Source organism: Medicago truncatula, chromosome 4 (assembly GCF_003473485.1).
Source record: "Medicago truncatula cultivar Jemalong A17 chromosome 4, MtrunA17r5.0-ANR, whole genome shotgun sequence".
Taxonomy (NCBI): domain Eukaryota; kingdom Viridiplantae; phylum Streptophyta; class Magnoliopsida; order Fabales; family Fabaceae; genus Medicago; species Medicago truncatula.
In genome coordinates this window covers 4,202,758-4,223,236 of record NC_053045.1, presented here as the reverse complement: position 1 = coordinate 4,223,236, position 20,479 = coordinate 4,202,758, and the positions used below count along the sequence as shown (strand labels likewise).

At 35.6% G+C, this 20,479-nt stretch overlaps 1 protein-coding gene and 1 pseudogene across 1 annotated transcript; one reads left to right on the top strand and one right to left on the bottom strand.

Annotated features, from left to right (window-relative positions):
• Positions 1-1,525: 1,525 nt before the first annotated feature.
• Positions 1,526-9,997, bottom strand: LOC11420393 (disease resistance protein RPV1-like; annotated as a pseudogene).
• An 8,916-nt stretch (positions 9,998-18,913) lies between these two features.
• On the top strand, positions 18,914-20,323 carry LOC112421355 (uncharacterized). The gene has a single exon (XM_024782858.1). The coding sequence runs from the start codon at positions 18,914-18,916 to the stop codon at positions 20,321-20,323; it is 1,410 nt and encodes a 469-aa protein (XP_024638626.1).
• Positions 20,324-20,479: the final 156 nt, after the last annotated feature.

Here is a 20,479-nt window from a genome sequence, read left to right as displayed (position 1 = left end):
CACCAAATCACTATCATATTTGAGTTTCAGATTGTCAAGGTTTTGAGGTTGTGTAATTATGAGCTAGCTTATGGGATAAGCAATGTCATATCCTATAAGTATGGAACATTTAAATTGGCTAATTAAGAAGAAACACTTTAGTCACAAAATTTACAATGTGAGCCCTCACCACTCCGCAAGATCATTTGTGGGGCATCTACATCAACAAAGACATAAGAGAATTAGGAGCAGAAAAGAAGGGATATATTTACTATATAAGTTTCACCAACGATAAAGGGCATATATATGTACCAAAATAATTTTGAAACCAATGTTTTGCTGCCAATTTCCACATTGTAAAGGGTTTCTAGCGGTTATTATAGTCATTCGGGTTTCCATACATGAATGAACAAAAAATTCTGGACCACATCATTGGGGTTTTTCTTATTTAGGTTTTTACAAAAAGGAGGAAATGGAAATTTGAGAGGAAAAGGGGCATATATTTTTGGCAAACTACAAACCAACATGTTGGTGTCTCCTTTGCTTGTAGGCAGTTTACCTCAAAATGGGAACATAGAAAAGGAGGGAACTAAAGACACAACCAGTATTATAAACCATGCCTCTGAGTTAAACTTTGTTGTGTCTCATTCAGCAAAAGGGAGCTGCACCTCACTCCAGTCCTGTTGATGACAGTTTATTTACTGATAATAACAGAGATGACACCTCAACAGAGTATCAAAATTTAGTCAGCATTCAAGCAAACAAAGAGGCTGATGTGGGATGTTCCCAACTGGCAGATAAAGTTGCAGTATCACAGATGGACACGGCTACTGCCCATGTTGCTAGAGATGAAGACCAGGTAAACAATCATAGTACTGCTGCAATGAAGAGTGTAAGCATATTAAGAACTCAATGGGGAGACTTAGGTGATGAAGAGACGGATATGAGTGATGTGGAAGAGCAGAACCTTGAAGGAGATATTGAGGAGGAAAGTTTATTCACTCCTTTTATGTCAAGAATGCAGAAGAATAATAATAAGAAGAAACATGCCAATAAGCTAAATGATACAGGGGTTCAAAGCACAAATAGTGAGCACATACAAACTCGTTCTAAAAAGGGTGTCATCAAAAGCAATCCCAAATATTTGTAAATGTTTGGATGGTTGATAATTCTATCTTAGTTGGATAGATTTGATTGTTTTGTTTCAATATTTGGTCTTTCTCTTTTATAGTGCTAAATATGTTGGTGAACTTGGCTGCATTTCCTTGTTTAGCAGTTTAGGTTTCTTTTGATTACAAGCAAAGCTTAAGCTAAATGCTAGAAGTTTCTTTGCATCTTAGGAGTGTGTTCTCTCATTGTATAGGGTTCAGGCCCTCTCCTGCCTTTTATTGTTTTCTTGAGCCTTTATCAAAAAAAATGTTGGTGTCTCCTTTAAAGAATCTAGTTACGAAAAAAGATCAACAAATCTAATTTTTGTTACTTAGCATAACTTAGACTTTCATGTGTTACAAAGAAAAATTAATCAATTATAGCAGTTCTCATTTAAAGAAGAAAGTTAAAGATAACCTACAACTTACGATTACCTTTCACGTCCTATAGCCTTAATTTTAATCAAGAAGGAAAAATCAAGAAACATTTGTTTGTTATAAAACAGATTAATTTCCATTCATTTGCAATCAGTTGCATATACAGAATTACGCATTGTGAGCTGAGTTTCATACATCTACTTTTACAATCCTCTTATGTTATTCTTCTTTAACTGACTTGGATATTGGAGATGCTGCAACCACTGCATGAAACTGCAGAACAAAAAACAAATATATTTCAATGGATATTATTTAGGTCTATGTATAATAATCGTAATTATAAAAAGTAATTTTTATAACTCGAATGTTAAGCATGTCTACTTACATCAAACTATAGACTTCTGTGTAAATCAAATTCTTCATCTTCAGTTGCATGATGTAATGTTGAATAACTCGACTGCTATCCATATCTACCGACTACTTACATCAAACTATGGACTTGTGTCTAAATCAACTTCTTCATCTTCAGCCGGAGGAAAGAAATACATATGATGATGCTAAGCACAGTCCTACTCCATTTGTTAACATAATCAAATAATTCCATTTGTTCAACGATGTTTTTATCTCTTAAGGGGATTATGGGTCTGATGCCAAACCCTTTTAACTCCACCTCTGGTCTCTCTCTATCAAAGCCGGGTGTTGTCCTTGCTGTAACCTTGATTTTAAACCTTGTCTGCTTTTTTGCTATGCTAGTTAGGTAGCGTGAACATGGTGGGTCGTATATCATGCATACATGATCTGAAAAACTAGAGAAAAAATACCTATACATGAAGATACTGACACCATCCTTTTCTTCATCATCCACAACATCAATTGTAGTGATATTCAATTCAATTTGGTAACAAAATTGGGAGTCCTTGGCAAGGATGGAGCAAAAAACAAAGCCCAACAAAGGGGAGAGGAAAAAAGGAGAGAGATCAATAATCATATCATCCTGTGCTGTCCTGTACTTGAACCACTCTGGAACACTACTTCCAGGATACAAATACACTGCTTGATAAGAATCAAATTTATCTTTGTAATCAGCATTGCTTTCATTGCTTTTAGCATGATGTAACAGTGCCGCTGAATGTCGATATGCAAACTTCATCAAATTGATCTGCACATTCAACCCAATATTTATGAGAGAGCATTCATCCAAGTTCAAGCAATTCCAGAACTCAATCCTTTTCTTTGTTTTCCTTGAATTGTTGAGCAACAGAAGGGAAAAATACAGTCTTCAATGATTCACATTCAACAAGTAGAGTTTCAACTGATGAAGGAAGCTCGGGTAGAGCCACAAGCTTTGAGCAAAATCGTATGTCTAATTTTCTTAGTCTTGTGAGATTCTTGATGCTCGACGGTATGCTCTCAATTGCAGTGAATACTAAATCCAGGATTTCTAGCTTGCCTAGAAATCCAAAAGATGATGGCAGTGCATCGGGGGGAATGGCCGATACATAATGGAGGGAGCTTAAATTGGAATTGGTTGTAAATGGTGCAAGGGAAAGGCATAAACTTAGGTCCAATTTCAAAAGTTTGTCAAGAGAGAAAATAGACGGATGGATGCTTGTCAACCCATAACAACCTTGGATATTCAATACATTAAGATTTGTGGCTTTTGAAAAGTCTGGTATCACCTTCAGGAATCCTGAATGTGAGAGTGTAACTTCTTTTAAATTAACCAGATCCTGCTACAAAAAAAAATTACATAATTAATTTATAATTCTTTGATTTAAGGTAAATTTAATCTAGAAGACACGTATTCAATTATCTGCACTCCACACCAAAGTTTTTCCAGTAGGCTACCTGACAGGTCCAATATAACAAGATTCTCTGCAGAAAACTTCTCTGAGAGTGATTTTAGAGGGTAACATATCCAATGAAGATATTTTAGATCAGTTGGAAAAGATTGAATCCCTTCAGGAATACGATCCAAACCATCTATGTCACGAAAATCCAAAAACTGCAGGTTGGTCATCTTATCAAATACATTGGGGCTTAACTTCAGTTTCCTACTTGCTGACAAGTCTAGACTTATGCTTCTAATAGCATCAGTACCCTGTCATTAATGTAAAAGAAAATCAAAATATTTTTCACCAGAAAGACAAATGTTATCTAAAATTGCCAAATATTTTTTACCTTGTCATTTTTCAATACATCATAGATAATATCAGGATTGGATAATCGACTGCATTTTCTAGGGTCTTCACTGGATTCTTGGCGAACAACCTCCCGACCCATTTCTTGTAGAATGTCATGCATGGATATAACATTATCTTCAGAAATTGTTATAAGAGATTTATCTTTCAACCTTTCTAAACCAACAGCCACTGCATTATCACTTTCAAAATCTTTCAATAAAAGTTTCATGTAATCCACTTTCAACCTCAACCCGTTGAAGAAACATGCAATATCTAAAAAATACTTTTGCTCTAAACGATCAAGATCATCATAACTGAGCCTCATTACATCTTGAAATTTTTTATTTGGCAGTCTTTTAAGTTTGTCCAGCTGACTTTCCCATTCTTCCTTGTCTTTTCCACGAAGCAGATGAGCCAAAACTTTAAGAACTAATGGAATTCCTTTGGCATAATCGATCACCTTCTTTGAAAGCTCATAGTACTCCATTTCAAGATGACTTTGATTAAAGGCATTCAAATTGAAAAGCTCAAGTGCTTCGCTATAATTCAGTACCCCAACTTCATATATATCATCAACTTCATTAGTAATAAGTACTTGCTTGTCTCTAATTGTTACAATTATTCTACTATCAGATCGAAACCAATCAAGAGTTCCAAATAAAATCTCTAGTTGATTTTCTTCCTTAACATCTATTGGAATGATCGGCCTTGCCTTTCTATTGATTTTCCAATGATACATATGCAATGTCAGATTCTGTGTCTATTTGCTATACAATCATGACTATTTAATGACAATTATATTCTAATAATAACAATAATATTCTAATAATGACAATGATATTCTAATAATTCTAATACACCCCCGTAGTTGAAACGGGAGGTTGACGAATGTTGAGACTATCACGAAAATCATCAAAGAGTTGCAACGGAAGTCCTTTGGTGAAGATGTCAGCGATTTGGTAACGTGAAGGGACATGTAAGACTCGTACTTGGCCACGGGCGACTTTCTCACGCACAAAATGTATATCCATCTCGATGTGTTTGGTGCGTTGATGTTGGACTGGGTTGCCGGATAAATAGACAACACTCACATTGTCACAATAAACCAGAGTGGCTGTTGTGGCTGGGCAATGTAGTTCCAACAGTAAGTTTCTAATCCAACAAGATTTAGATACTACATTGGCGACTCCGTGGTACTCGGCTTCGGCACTGGACCGAGAGAGGGTGTGTTGACGTTTGGCAGACCATGAGATTAAATTGTCACCAAGATAAACACAGTAACCAGAGGTGGATCTCCTGGTGTCCGGGCAACCAGCCCAATCTGCATCAGTGCAAAGAAACCAATTTGCTGACAGAGGAGGGATGTAAGTGAAGGCCGAAATCAATAGTGCCATGAATATACCGAATGATACGCTTCAGTGCTGACATATGTTGTGTTTTAGGGTCATGCATGAATAGGCATACCTGTTGTACTGCATAAGAGATATCAGGTCTTGTGAAAGTTAAATATTGTAGTGCTCATGCAAGACTCCGATATTCAGTTGGGTCATGATATGGATTCCCAGAAGAGCCACTGAGTTTTGCCTTGGTGTCGACTGGAGTGGGTGATGGTTTGCAAGAGGACATGCCTGCTCGTTCTATAATCTCCTCTGCATATTTTCTTTGAGACAAGAAAAGACCACCTGTGTGTTTAGTGACAGATATTCCTAGAAAATAACTTAGAGGACCCAAATCCTTCATGGCGAATTCAGAACTAAGTTTAGACATAATAGAACATCATCAAGAACAATAAGAACCTTCATACGGCCAATCCTTCTCTGAATATTATTAGACAACCCATTTGGTGAATCGATTTTCACATCTTCTGCTAATAGTGTTGAAAAAAGCTGTTCCGTGCCTTCCTAATTCGTCACTCACCTTTGCCAAAAAACAACAACCTTCATATTCAGAGCAACTTCGGTTATAAACTTCTTCAGCAATAGTTGTCTTGCCAATACCTCCCATACCCCAAATTCCAATGACACAAACCTTTTCTGACTTTTGACGTAACAATGATTCTAAATGTCCAACTGGTTTGGCAATTCCAATATATCCTTCTGTGTTAATAGGATACTTACTCAACCTCTTCAACACAAGATTGATGATTTCTTCAAGTATCTCAACATCATTCCTATACAACAAAAGAGAAAGACATATGAATATTAATGGCCTAAGAAGCACTGATATAGATATCGAACATGACATTGACACTGGTAATAATTTAAGAAAATATAGAAGTTATTACATGTAACCATATGTGTTGTGTAGGTGTCGGAGATCGACACGTGTCAAACACTAGACACATTAAATTTAAGTGTCAGTGCTCCATAGCTAAAAGTCACTACTATAAACTTATTTGTTTGGAAGTTTGTAATTAGAGGTTCAACACTCATGATGGAACATTCCTTCCCTTTCCCTTCCTCCTTAGTAGGATCACGGGTTCAAAGTTTGATGTTGCCTACATTTTTCGTCTATAGAAGCTTTCAACAAGGTGGTTTCTCTTTAGGCACCTCAAAAGTAACGAATGGTAGCTGATTACCGTTCAAATAACTTTTTAGATCACTACTATATACCGATTTAAAAATTGATTTGAATGGTAATTAACTGCCGTTGGATAGGTGCCTGTGAGCAATCTCTAAAGTGCCTAAAGAGTAATCACCTTGCAACAAACAATTATTACTGACCATGTTGGTCCAAATTAAAACCATAATAATAATAACAATCAAGCCATTTTTGTTTTGGTGGATGCAAAGCATCTCCGATCGGGAATCAAAGATTAACTCCTCAAAATACTTAGATTCATATTAATCCCAACACAAAAAGGTTGTAGTAAAATAACAACTAACAACTTAAGGATGTAAACATATAATTAATATGCATGCATTTAAAGGTTATTTCTTTTTTCTATTGAAGCAAATGAGCTATGCCGGCATGCATACCTATTATCTATGTATGAAAGAAGTAAATATATAGCTACTAGAAAATATTGAAAATTTATGGAGAGGAAAAAACTAACTGAAAATCTAATGACTTAATTCCTGACAAATTAGCAGATTTTTCCAAAGTTTGTCTCCATTTTTGAACCCTTGACAAAATATAATTTTTTTCATGCCCTACAAGTGCATTTTCATAACTCTTCTTTTGATGTCGTACATCTGTAGGACCTACCTCGTAGAAAACAGGTATTACAATCTGTCCATTTTTCTCTCTGCACTCAATTATTTTCACAAGTTCTTCTAAACACCAACGTGAAGAAGCATAGTTTTCTGAGAATATGATCAATGAAATGAACGATCCTTCAATTGCTTCAAAAATTGAATGATATGTCATCTCCCCTCTTAAGTTTGTCATCAACAAAGGCATTTATTTGCTTTTGAGGAAAAGCCTTAGCCAAATGACCAAGAAAGCCGTGGCGGATGTCCTCTCCCCTAAAGCTTACAAAAACATCATACTTTGATTCGGGAGAATTGTTTGACATTGTCTTTTCTGCTACACCCTTCACCTTATTAACAAAAAAAAAAAGTATTAGATTCTCCAGAAAAGTTTAGATGATATCTATATAACATAAACAAAATACAGCGACATTTAAAAATTGATACTACCTTTTTTTTTTAATAAGTAAAAAATGCTTCTACTTAATTATCAAACAGTGATGTGATTCCTATGACCAACATTTTTACAACTGTTACATTAAGACCAGGTAGTTAAAAGTGTTTGTTTTGGTGACATTTTATGATAAACATAGAATTATGGTAACATTAGTGAGTCGGAAGATATAATATAAGCTTCAACAATCACCTTTGCGACCGTTTTATTGACCATTTCTTTCATCTTAACTCCTGCATTAGACCACAAGTTTAACTGGTGCTTTGAAACTCTGAAGAAACAGGAAATGCAGAAAACAAAGTTAAAAAGAAAACCAATGAAGTAGATGCTGCCACTTCTTATTTTATAGGCATGAATATTTTCTAAGATAAAAATATTATACTATAAAGTATTTATAAGAAACAGACTATTCTAATTAATGGTATCAAATTATGTGTTTCTCCATTTCTTCAATTTGGAGAGATAAAGACACATAAAATCTTGAAAAAAGTAAAATATAATTAATGATGGTGAGACCCACTTAGTGGTAGGACCCACCATCTATTTTTTTTGTCTATCTCTCTCCAACTTGCCAAACTCCATTTATTTTGCCAAATGGAGAGGATCTTCACCCATTATTTTCACACTTCAATCTGATCTGCATTATCGCAATGCATGATTTCAAATTTATAAAACAAACATAATGGTTAAAAATAGATAGAAAAATACAAAGAAACTGCTAGAAGTTAAAAAAATAATCCTTTTCATCAATGTAAACCGAGACTGAATTTGAAAAGCAAAAATAATTTAGTGCTGAATTCAGCTTTTGTAGTTATTTAATAATCACATTCTGACATGTTCATGTACCAAATCTTGTAGTATTAGGATATACAATAAAATTCAATACATAAAGTTGCAATACAAAGTCACATATCAGTTTCTTGGTCCAGAATGAAACTCCGATTAACCAAATTCAACAAGAAACAAAAAAATATTTGGTATTTCCGAGGATGATTGGATTAGGACTTAACTAGCAATGTTTTAGTAAGTGAAGGATTGAATTAAAGACTAATGTTATAAAGAGTCTATAATGAGATATTATACTATAAATGGGTGAGTAGCAGAATGTATCTCACATACATGACTTATACCGAAGTCCCATAATGGCCGCATTTCCGAGTTAGATGTTCTTGCGAAAATTCCATCCGGCAATGCCTTACTTCCATAATGCCTGTATTGCTTCTGAGGAAATAAAAATCAACAGAAGCAGAATCAGAGGCAACTCTAAGTTGTTAAAACTCATAAAAGTTTACTGGTTAAAATCCCTCCGAGCTACACGTGTGACGAAGTTTTCAAGTCCCAATTCTTGACTTTAAGGAACAAAATGAGTTTACTCTAATTTCTGCAGAGTAAATTTTTAGTATTATTATACAACGGTTTCTGCATAAAAGTGTGCAGGACATTATATATATGGAAGAAGGTCACAAAAAAGTTTTTGTCTTACTTTAAAGCTCTAACAATATCTACAAATATAGAACTGAAAACTATAATTACATACTGTCTCGTTGATAAATCGAAAATTTTCAGCATTAATTCATAACCACAAATTTGAAATTGATAAGCAGAGTATTTACAGCATATATTGTTTGAGAGGCTCCAGAAGGCAAATATGCCATTGGATTGGAACAAGTGCACTACGAACAATCTTTCTGTCTCTAGAACCTTGAACGTCACAATAAGGGAAACACAAGGTTATTAACGGAACGAAACAGAAAAAAATGAAAAGAAAATATCACAAAAAATTAAATTAACGGTCATAGCAATAAGAAAGCAATTTCTGACCTTCAATGTTTTGGCTGCTAGAGATCTGATTCAACTTTCTCCCATATTGAAGAAGCAATGTCATTGACCTTTCTCTCCAACTCATACACATTCACCCTCCAGCAAAGCATTGGATTTGTATATTAGACAAATATTAATCTCATCATTATTCAGGTATAAAATAGCAGGGGCAAAAGTTGACTTGCCAAACAGTACACATGCTGGAAATATCTGTATGAATCGTGTATCATCAACAAAAACAAAATTTGTATGAACATGTGACATGCACTTTCCTTTAAGTTTTTTGATAAAATTTAATAATGGTGGTTGAATGAATTTGAATCCTCACAATTCAAACACTCCATCAATTTCTCACCATCTATCTCTTAATTAACCTTCACTTTTTTTTTAGATTTTGTAATCATTTTTCATCTCTTCATTTAGAGAGATAGAGGAGATCAATTTTCAATTTATTTTGACATGTTTAGGTGATGTGGCAGGAATTGATTTTGCCTTTAAAATTAATTATAACTTGACTCAAAACGTCATTTTTGTACTAAACATAAATCACTTCATACAACTCACTTACAAGTAAACCCAATTTTACAGAATAAATTCATTCAAAATCATTGTTGTCACTGCAAAACTACAAACACACTGAAAGGATCCAAATTCATGGTTGGATATGGCGATGAATGGGGATAATTCCCACAGAACTTTGCAATAAAAATCATTTAAGAGAAAAAATTCATCAAAATTAACACAAAACTCAATTAGTACTATTATTTTCTTACCACGAGCTTGTAAAGTTTAGCTTAACTGACAATACCGATATTGATAGGTTGGACCTCTTTACCTGTGTTCCAACCCGAGACCTCGGAGTTATGGGTGTGAGTTTTATGTTGTATTTGTGACTCTTTCCTTAACTATGAATTTGGTGTAATTGTAAATATGATGTTTAATGAGCAAGTCACTTTCTACTTAGAATGAACCAATGCATGAAATGGAACTTTCTTTTGGAAAATCATGGTAGAGAAACATAGAGATAGATAGAGACTCTACCTCCAAAAACGATATCAAAGATTCCTATGTTTTGTTGCCAATTTCCACATCTTGAAGGGTTTCCATGAATGAACGAATAGTAAAATTTTGGCGCGTTTCGTTTCGGTTTTTTCCTTTCGAGAGTTTTGGTGGGAATAAAAATTTAGGAGGAAAAAGGCGCAGAAAAGTGTATGCTTGTTTTCTGGTTGGCAAATTACTTTAAGATTTTGTTTGGGTAAATAAAATATAAAAGTAATGCATTCTAAGTAAGTTTCGGTTTACACCGTCAAGAAATCACACATTAAACGCAGTCACATGATCTGAAGTCTAAACCTTTGAATCAAGATCAGATAGACCATGCTCTGACTTTAATAAGTGGATTCCATTGTGATAATACAAAAGGTTAAAACTTGAGCTTTCTTATCTTGATCCGCCGGAACATATTATCAACAATGTGTGATTGCGTTCATACAAAAAACTCAAACTCAAACGAATTCTAAGTAAGAACTACTTAGTGCATATATACCGTGAATTAGGTTCAAGATAGTAAAGCTAGGGAAATAAACACACAATGATAACAATGTAGAATATATTTTACATGATAATAATCACATCTCGATTCCGCTTGAAATATTTCGAGTAGAACCAGGCAATCTCATAATCTGACTGAAATTGTGATACGCTGAGGTGTCTATTATGTTAACACCTTTGATAAACTTGTTGTTACCTTGATATTAAACCTTGTCATATCTTTGGCTTTGCTATTTAGGTAGCAAGAACATTGTTGGTCATGGATCAGAAAAACGTGATCAGATTCAATATTGGCAGATGGCCAATATATGCAGATTTCAAAATGGTCCTCCTCATTACCTTGCCCATCAACATCACAGATCATGATGTTAAATTTCAACATGCCAACAATTAACCAGTTCCCACCAAGTACAAAGCCGAGCAAAGGGGAACGCGGTGTAGAAGAAGATAGATCCATGACTACAAAATCCGTTGTTGTCTTATACACGAACCACTTTGGAACACTGCTCCCTGGATACACATAAATAGCTTGATAAGATTCAATGTGAACGTTATAATCATTGAACTTATTATGAAAATCCTGTTCTGAAGCTGATAAATGTTGGTATGCAAATTTCAGAATGTTTATTTGCAAATTAAACACAATATTCGCGAGAGAATGTTCATCCAATTTCAAGCAATTCGCAAACACAACCCTTTTCATGTTCTCCTTGCATTGTTCAGAAATTGAAGGGAACAACCCTTTTCTTGTTCACAAGTAGAATTTCAAGAGATTGAGGTAGGTCTGGCAGACTTTGCAGTTTATGGCAACATCTTATGGCTAGATATTGTAGCCTTATATCATATTCTTAAAACATAAAGGAAAATTTTCATGAAACAGTATCCTAAATGTAGGGTTTCAAGCTTTCTTTGACATCCAAACAATGCAGGCATTACATTAACTTGTGTGTATCGTAAATCCAGTACTGTCATTTTCTCCGATGTCACATTTTCTTTTACTTGCTCCTTCAAATAAATATGAGGTAGATCCTGCAGATGTAAGATATCAAATGAAGGGTTATGAAAATGCATTTGTTGAATACCAAAGAATGTATAGCTCCACCAAGGTGCATATTTGGAGACATGCTTTCAAAAAATCTGCTAATTTATCTGGAATTAAGTCATCGGATTTTCGGTAAGTTTTATATATTTTTTTATCTCATCAATTTTTATGCTATTTGTATTAGACCTTGGAAGCTGGATAAACAACTTAAGTGAGCGCTTATAGAATAACTTTCTGTGTATAAACAATTTATATAGTGTAAACGCATATCACATAAGTGGATTTTATTGAATTGATGTTTAAATTGATCTTCTACTCCGCTGGCAGGGGACTGAAGCAGTTTAAAGCATATGGATGCATCTGCCAACACTTAGGAAGCTAAAGTTATGATCAAGATGGTTTTGATCTTCTTCCTCAAGGACTTCAATCTTTGCCACCTGAACTAACATACTATGAAGCTCAGATACGGACACGGACACCACACAGACACGGACATGCCGACACAGCTAATAATTTGAAAAAATCGCATAATTCAGTGTAATTACAAGTGTCAGTGTCGTGTCGGACACGACACGTGTCCGACACCAGGACACACCTAATCCGAGGAGTGTCCGTGCTTCATAATATATACCTCAGTTGGATGCATTACCCTTTGAAATCATTGCCAGATGAAGTTATATTGGACTTGTCAAATAGTCAAGTTGAAAAACTCTGGCATGGAGTGCAGGTTATAAATTATAGTGGAATAAACCATCAATTTTGTCTCCAAAACTTATCTCTTCCTATTAATTCTTCAAGTAAACGAAAAATATGTTGTCCCTAACGTTTCCTGCATATGTCATAACAATTAATTAACAAGGTTAATTTCCATTCACTTGCAAACAGTTGCATACAAAGAACAAACTGTGAGGTGAGTTTCATACATGTACTTCAGCAATCTCCTTAAACTATGCATCTTTACCTGCCTCAAATCTCCCCATTCCAGTGCCCCGGGAAAAAATAGTGAGAAGTTGAAAGGAAGAGAAAGAGGGTTTATCGTGCGCAACTACCTCCATGGGTAAGCAGAGAGGTCGTCCGCGTAAGATACCGGTGCAGGAATTGGCAGCAACAAGAGTTTCAGACCCTGCTAAGGGGGCATCAGAGGTGGGTACTCCATCTAATGCCGCGGTTCCTACGGTTGATACGGCATCCAAGACATTGCAGAGCTCAGGTTCAGTTGGGGGTTCAGTAGTGAAGCAACAGACATTGACGTATTCAGCAACAGTTAGGCGATTAGAGATGCCGGATCACACTATTGCAAATCCACACCCGTCTGATTTTGAAGCTAATCAATTGCCGAAGCATGGTTCGCAACTCTCTTACATTGCCCCTGTTCTTAAACATGGTACGCCAACTGCTTGTTTAAATGCTGATGCCATTGTTTCTGAGGCTAGTAAATGGGAAAATGCTATTATTATGTATGTTATTGATGATTGTCCATCATTGAAGTATATCAATACATTCATTTCAAAGCATTGGAATTGTACTTCGCATCCTGATGTGTTTTATCATAACGAAGGATATTATGTTGTTCGGTTTGCTTCTTTAGATGATAAGAATACTGTCTTATGTGCTGGCCCTTACACCATAGCAAATAGACCAGTTATTGTCAAGAGTTGGGCACCTGATTTTGATTTCCAGAAGGAGATTCTAAAAGTGGTTCCTCTTTGGATTCAATTGCCTAACCTACCTCTAACATGTTGGGGACTAGATTTTCTGAGCCGAATTGGTAGTACCTTGGGAAATCCTTTGTTTGCTGATGAATGTACTTCAAAGCAATCGAGGATTTCTTATGCTAGGCTTTTGGTTGAAATTGATGTAACAAGACCTCTCTTATACAAAGTGATGGTAGAAAGTCCTGATGGAAAATGTTTTGAACAAAGGATTGTGTATGATTGGGAGCCATCCTTTTGTAAGAAGTGTCAGCAAGTTGGTCATGTGTGTGATAAGCAATCTTTCCAACCTGTAGAAAGGCCTAAGAAAGATTGGATTCCAAAGACGCAAGTTAATTTAGTTGATAAGGGGAAGCAACCTGAAAAAATAAATTCTGACATTGAGTGGAATGTTCCGAGGAAAACAGCCACTAAACAGCATGTTGTTAGTCAAAACTCTACCATGGTTCCTACCTCAAACTCTTATGTTTTCTTACCTACTAATTGTTAGCTTTTGTAATGGCAGCAGAAGCAATAAGCTCAAAAACAGAAAACAGAAATTAGAGAAAAAAATGGAAGAGAAAGGGACAATAACAATGTTTACTATGCTGCAAATTTGATACATACCATCCATACATCCTTCTTACATACTTATAGCCAAATACTAAGTAATGACTCAGCCTATGCTTAGCTGATGTCATATATATGACATAAACCTACTTAACTTGTGCAGATAATCTTACTTGTGCAGCATAGTTTTACTAACAAAACAAGTTAAAATAATTACACACATAAGCAATAAAGTAACATAAACAATAAAGTATTCAGAAAAGTTTTATAGGTCAATTAGTCAACACTCCTCCTTAAAACTTTTTTGAAATACTCCTAGCTTGCTTCTTAGCTCCATGAACTTGGCACTAGGAAGTGCTTTTGTTAAAATGTCTGCCAATTGTTCTTCAGAACTGCAGTGCTGCAGTTTTACATCTCCATTTTGTTCAGCTTCTCTTATAGCATGAAATTTGACATTGATATGCTTTGTTCTTCCATGTTGAATTGGATTTTTGGCAATTGCTATAGCTGATTTGTTGTCACACCATAGCACAATTGGTTCCTCTTGTACATGATTCAGATCACTCAATACCTTTTTGATCCAAATAGCTTGATTTGATGCAGCTGCAGCAGCAATATACTCAGCTTCAGCTGAGGATTGAGCAACCACATCTTGTTTTTTGGAATTCCATGAAAATACACCACTACCAAGTGAAAAAACATAACCACTTGTGCTTTTAGAATCATCAATAGATCCAGCCCAATCACTATCAACAAAGCCTTCAATCTTACTATCACCTTTGTTGTACCAAATACCAAAATCAGTAGTACCTCTTATGTACCTCAACACTCTTTTGCCCACACCTAAGTGTGTTACACTTGGTGAATGCATGAACCTAGAAAGCAAACTAGCAGAGAACATCAAATCTGGTCTAGTTGCAGTCAAGTAAAGAAGACAACCAATCAAACTCCTATATTGAGTAACATCTGCCTTAGCATCTCCATCAGATTTTGAGAGTTTTTCATTTACAGCAAGAGGTGTTGAAACAGATTTACAACTCTCCAATTTGAATTTTTTCAGCACATCATTAGCATATTTCTTTTGTGAAAGAAATATTCCATCATCAAGCTGATGCAATTCCATTCCCAAAAAATACTTCATCAATCCCAGGTCCGTCATTTCAAAGACCTCCAACATGCTCTTCTTAAACTTGTTAATCTCATCAATGTCATTACCGGTAATCAACAAGTCATCAACATAAAGAGAAACTATAATCCTCTTCCCATTGCCACATTTTTTAACATAAAGTGTAGGCTCATTTTGACTCCTCCTGAAATCATTTTGCAGAAAATGTGAGTCAATTCTACTGTACCAGGCTCTAGGCGCCTGTTTCAGCCCATACAAGGCTTTATGAAGCCTATACACACTGTCTTCATAACCTGCAACAATAAAACCAGCAGGTTGTTCAACATAAATTTCCTCCTCCAGGATTCCATTTAAGAATGCCGATTTGACATCCAAATGAAAGATCTTCCATCCACATTGTGCTGATAGAGCAACAATCAACCGAATTGTTTCATGCCTAGCAACCGGTGCAAATGTATCACCATAATCAATTCCAGCCATTTGAGAATATCCTTTCACAACAAGCCTTGCTTTGTGTTTGTGAATGGAGCCATCAGGATTTAACTTGGTTCTGTAAACCCATTTAACTCCTATCACATTTTTATCTTTAGGTCTTTGAGTGAGTTCCCATGTACCATTTTTATTAATGGCCAGCAGCTCCTCCTTCATTGCATCTTTCCATTCTGTTATCAATGAAGCTTCTTCAAAACTAGAAGGTTCATTCTCAACAAAATTGCAATTTTCATAAACTTCAGACAGAGATTTGCTCTTTAGAATTAGGGAATCAGATTCAGCTATCTGATTTTCATCTTCATTTGTTGTGTGCTCTTGTTTGTCATGAGCACTTTCAGCAGATTTTGTACTTCTTTGAACCTCATCATTTTCCCAATCCCAATATGCATTTTCATCAACATCAATGTCTCTGCTGATCACAATTTGTTTTGTCTTCAAGTTGTACACTCTATAACCTTTGGAGCTTGCTGCATAACCCAAAAAAATCCCCATTTCAGCTTTATCATCCAATTTGGATCTTTTTGCTGCTACAACATGAACATAACATATTGATCCAAAGACCTTCAAATGTTTGGCTGAAGGCTTCACACCTATCCATGCCTCAATTGGTGTTTTCCCTTGAACAGCCCTTGTTGGCAGCCTATTCAAGAGATACACTGCTGTATAAACAGCTTCAGCCCAAAAGCTTTTTGGTAATTGCTTTTCAGCAATCAAACATCTTGCCATCTCCATAACTGTTCTGTTTTTCCTCTCAGAAACTCCATTTTGCTGAGGTGTGTAGCTCACTGTCAGCTGATGTACAATGCCCATATCTTCACAAAACAAATTAAATTCATTGGAAGTATACTCCTTTCCGTTGTCAGATCTCAAAGCTTTGATTTTGCAGCCACTTTGAGATTCCACCATAGCTCTAAACTTTTTGAAGACATTAAAAGTTTGAGCTTTACTTGTCAGAAAATACACCCATGTCATCCTAGTCAGATCATCAATAAACAATAGAAAGTACTTGTTGTGGCTAAGAGAGGGCACACTCATAGGACCACACAAGTCGGTATGAACAAGCTCCAATTTTTCCTTTGCTCGTGTAACATTTGTTGACTGAAAGGACTTTCTATGCATTTTTCCAAGTTGACAAGCATCACATAAATCATTAATACAATTAATTTCTGGCATGTCTCTCACCATATCATGAGATTGCAGATATTTTAATGCATTAAAATTAAAATGACCATATCTTTTGTGCCATAGTGCAGAATCATCATGTTTGGAAACAAGTGCTGTTTGATTCACTTGATTCAAACTTAATGGAAAACTATTTCCACACATTTCAACCTTCACAACTTCAGAATCAGTTGAATCCATTATGACACAAACATTATTTTTAAAGGAAATTGAATATCCTTTCTTCAATAACTGAGCAACACTTAGCAAATTTTGACTCAGATCTGGAATCAACAAAACATCATGGATATATTTTGGACCTTTGCTAGTGTGAACAGAAACAATACCTTTTCCTTTGGCCTGCACATATTTTCCATTTCCAATCTTCACTTTGGTTTGTACAGCTTTGTCCAAAGAGGTGAAGAGACTTGGTTCATTTGCCATGTGGATTGTGCACCCACTATCAACATACCATACATCTTTAGAAGAAGAGCTACTTGTATGAGTGGCCATAAACAAGTGATCTTCATGGGCTTGTTCATCAGTGAAGTTAACCTGATGTGCATGTTGTGGTTGAGATTGGTTTTGTTTTAATCGACAAAACTTCTCTCTATGACCCCATCGATTACAGTGATTGCATTTAATTTGGGGCTTTCCCTTATAAAAGCAATCTTTTGTCAAGTGATTTGTTCTTTTACAAGTTAGACAAGGAGGGAACTTGTCCTTTGCTGCAGATTCACTTGAACTACCATCATCTTTGTTCTTTCCTTTTTGATCACCACCATGTTTGTAGTTCTTTTTCTTCTGTCCAACTCCAAACTGCTTGTGTTTGGCCTGAAAAGCACCATCAGAAACATCATCCATTCTCATAGAGAATCTTTGTTCATGAGCTGTCAATTTGCTGACCATCTCAGAAACAGTTAGTTTCTTGAGATCACATGACTCTTCAATAGCAGCAACTTTGGCTTCAAATTTGTCGGGTAAGCTGATCAGCATCTTTTCCACTACTTTGCTGTCATCTACAACCTCACCATGAAGTCTCATTTGATTCACCAAGTGAGATAGTTTTGAGGTGTATTCTTTGACAGATTCATGTTCCTTCATTTTCAGCATTTCAAACTCCCTTTTAAGAGTCAATAACTTTATGGATCTTACCCTTTCATCACCAGCATACCTTTCGTCCAGCTCATCCCATATTTGCTTGGCTGTTTCGAGATGCATGATTCCCGTAAACACATCATCTGCCAAGGCTGAATGCAGAACTGAAACCGCTTTCTCCTTCTTCAATTTTTCCTCCTCATGGTGTTTCATTTGAGCTACTGTGGGATTAGCTTGCAGTGGTGGAACCTGCTTGTCTTCATCTACATAATCCCATAAGCCAAAAGACTTCAAACATGATTTCATTTTGACAACCCATATGTGATAACTTTCCCCAGAAAATTGAGGGACAGTAATTACAGCATTACTACCAGAAGCCATTTGATTTCTAACAAGTTTTCTGGGTGTGTGTTTTTCTTTTTCTCACAGCCTCTAAGAACACTGCTCTGTATACCACTGTTAGCTTTTGTAATGGCAGCAGAAGCAATAAGCTCAAAAACAGAAAACAGAAATTAGAGAAAAAAATGGAAGAGAAAGGGACAATAACAATGTTTACTATGCTGCAAATTTGATACATACCATCCATACATCCTTCTTACATACTTATAGCCAAATACTAAGTAATGACTCAGCCTATGCTTAGCTGATGTCATATATATGACATAAACCTACTTAACTTGTGCAGATAATCTTACTTGTGCAGCATAGTTTTACTAACAAAACAAGTTAAAATAATTACACACATAAGCAATAAAGTAACATAAACAATAAAGTATTCAGAAAAGTTTTATAGGTCAATTAGTCAACACTAATGATGAACTGCATGTATGTGAAGCTTCTACTTCTGAAAGGGGCGGGGACCCTATCCCCTTTGGTTTGATATGAAACTAGTGTGTTGGAATGTGAGGGGTTGTAACAAGCCCTTCAAGCAAAAAGAAATCAAAAACTTTTTGCTTAAAAATAAGTTTGATATGTGTATTTTAGTAGAAACTAGAGTTAAAGCTAACAAGTTTAATAAAATTTCTAGTATGATTTTTAAGAGGTGGCCAGTGCTTAATAATTATGATAGTGCCGCTAATGGTAGAATTTGGGTCTCTTGGAATCCAAATGTATTGGATGTCAAGCCTATTGCTTCTAGTGCTCAAGCCATTCATTGTGAAGTGGTTAATCTAACTTCAAGTGAGTGTTTCAATTTTGTAGCTGTGTATGCTTTTAATACCTTGGAACAAAGGAAGGAGCTTTGGAATTTTATTGCTCATACTAGTGCTCAAAACTCTAGAAATTTGTTAATAGGTGGTGACTTTAATAATGTGTTGTTGGTTGATGATAGGCGTAATGGTAATCCAGTGACTCAACATGAGATTCAAGATTTTTCCGATTGTCTGCTGCATAATAGGCTATCAGAAGTGAGAACAATCGGAGATTATTATACTTGGTGTAATAACCAAACTAGTGGAGATAGAATATATTCTAAGATAGATAGATTTATTGCTAATACTAGTTGGCTGCAAAAGTTCACCAATGCAGTGGACGAAGTGCTTCCTAAAGGAGCATCTGATCACTGTCCTATATCTATGGATATGTCTTGTCCTGCTTCTCCTAAGAATACTCCTTTTAGATTTATTAATGATTTGACTGACCATCATCTTTTTCCTGCCTTGATACAAGAGAAATGGGGTCCGAATTTGCATACTAATCTCTTGACTAATATATGGTTCAAGTTGAAAGCCTTGAAAAAAGATCTAAAAGAGTTAAATTCTACACATTTTCAAGGTATTGCCAAAAAAGTTGAAGATGCTAGAACTGCTTTAGTTGACGTCCAAAGGCAGCTTAGTTCAGATCCGATGAATCTTGATCTCATTGAAGCTGAAAAAGTTTGTTTGTCCTCTCTTGAAAAGTGGAGTACTATAGAGGAGAAGATATGGATGCAGAAGTCTAGAGCTAATTGGATTCAGCTTGGGGACTCGAACACTAAATTTTTCCATGCCTATGCAAAGGAAAGAAGATGTCAGAATAATATTAAGTTCCTCATAACAGAAGATGACACCAGAATTGACAAGCATAACCTCATCAAGGAGGAGATTAGAGGGTTCTATTTAAAATTGATGGGTAGTTCCGTTGATTCATTACCTATGGTGGACAAAAATATTGTTAAAAGAGGTCCTATGTTATCTCAGCACCAACAAGACTTGTTGTGCTCCGAGTTCACAGCTGTGGAAGTCAAAAATGCGTTATTCTCCATGGACTCTTCTAAAGCTCCAGGTATTGATGGTTACAATGTTCATTTCTTTAAATGCTCTTGGAACATTATTGGTGATAGTGTCATTGATGCTATATTAGATTTCTTTAAGACTGGATTCATGCCTAAAATTATTAACTGTACTTATGTGACTTTACTCCCCAAAGAAGTTAATGTTACATCGCTTGTTGTTCAGTGATATATAAGATTATTTCTAAAATTTTAACAAGCAGAATGCAAGGAGTCTTAAATAGTGTTGTAAGTGAAAATCAATCTGCTTTTGTCAAAGGTAGGGTGATTTTTGACAATATTATTTAAAGCCATGAACTAGTCAAAAGTTATAGCAGGAAAGGGA

Bases quoted from the DNA above. Each gene is read 5' to 3' on its own strand.
- LOC112421355 (XM_024782858.1), top strand. From the start codon at position 18,914: ATGATTTTTAAGAGGTGGCCAGTGCTTAATAATTATGATAGTGCCGCT.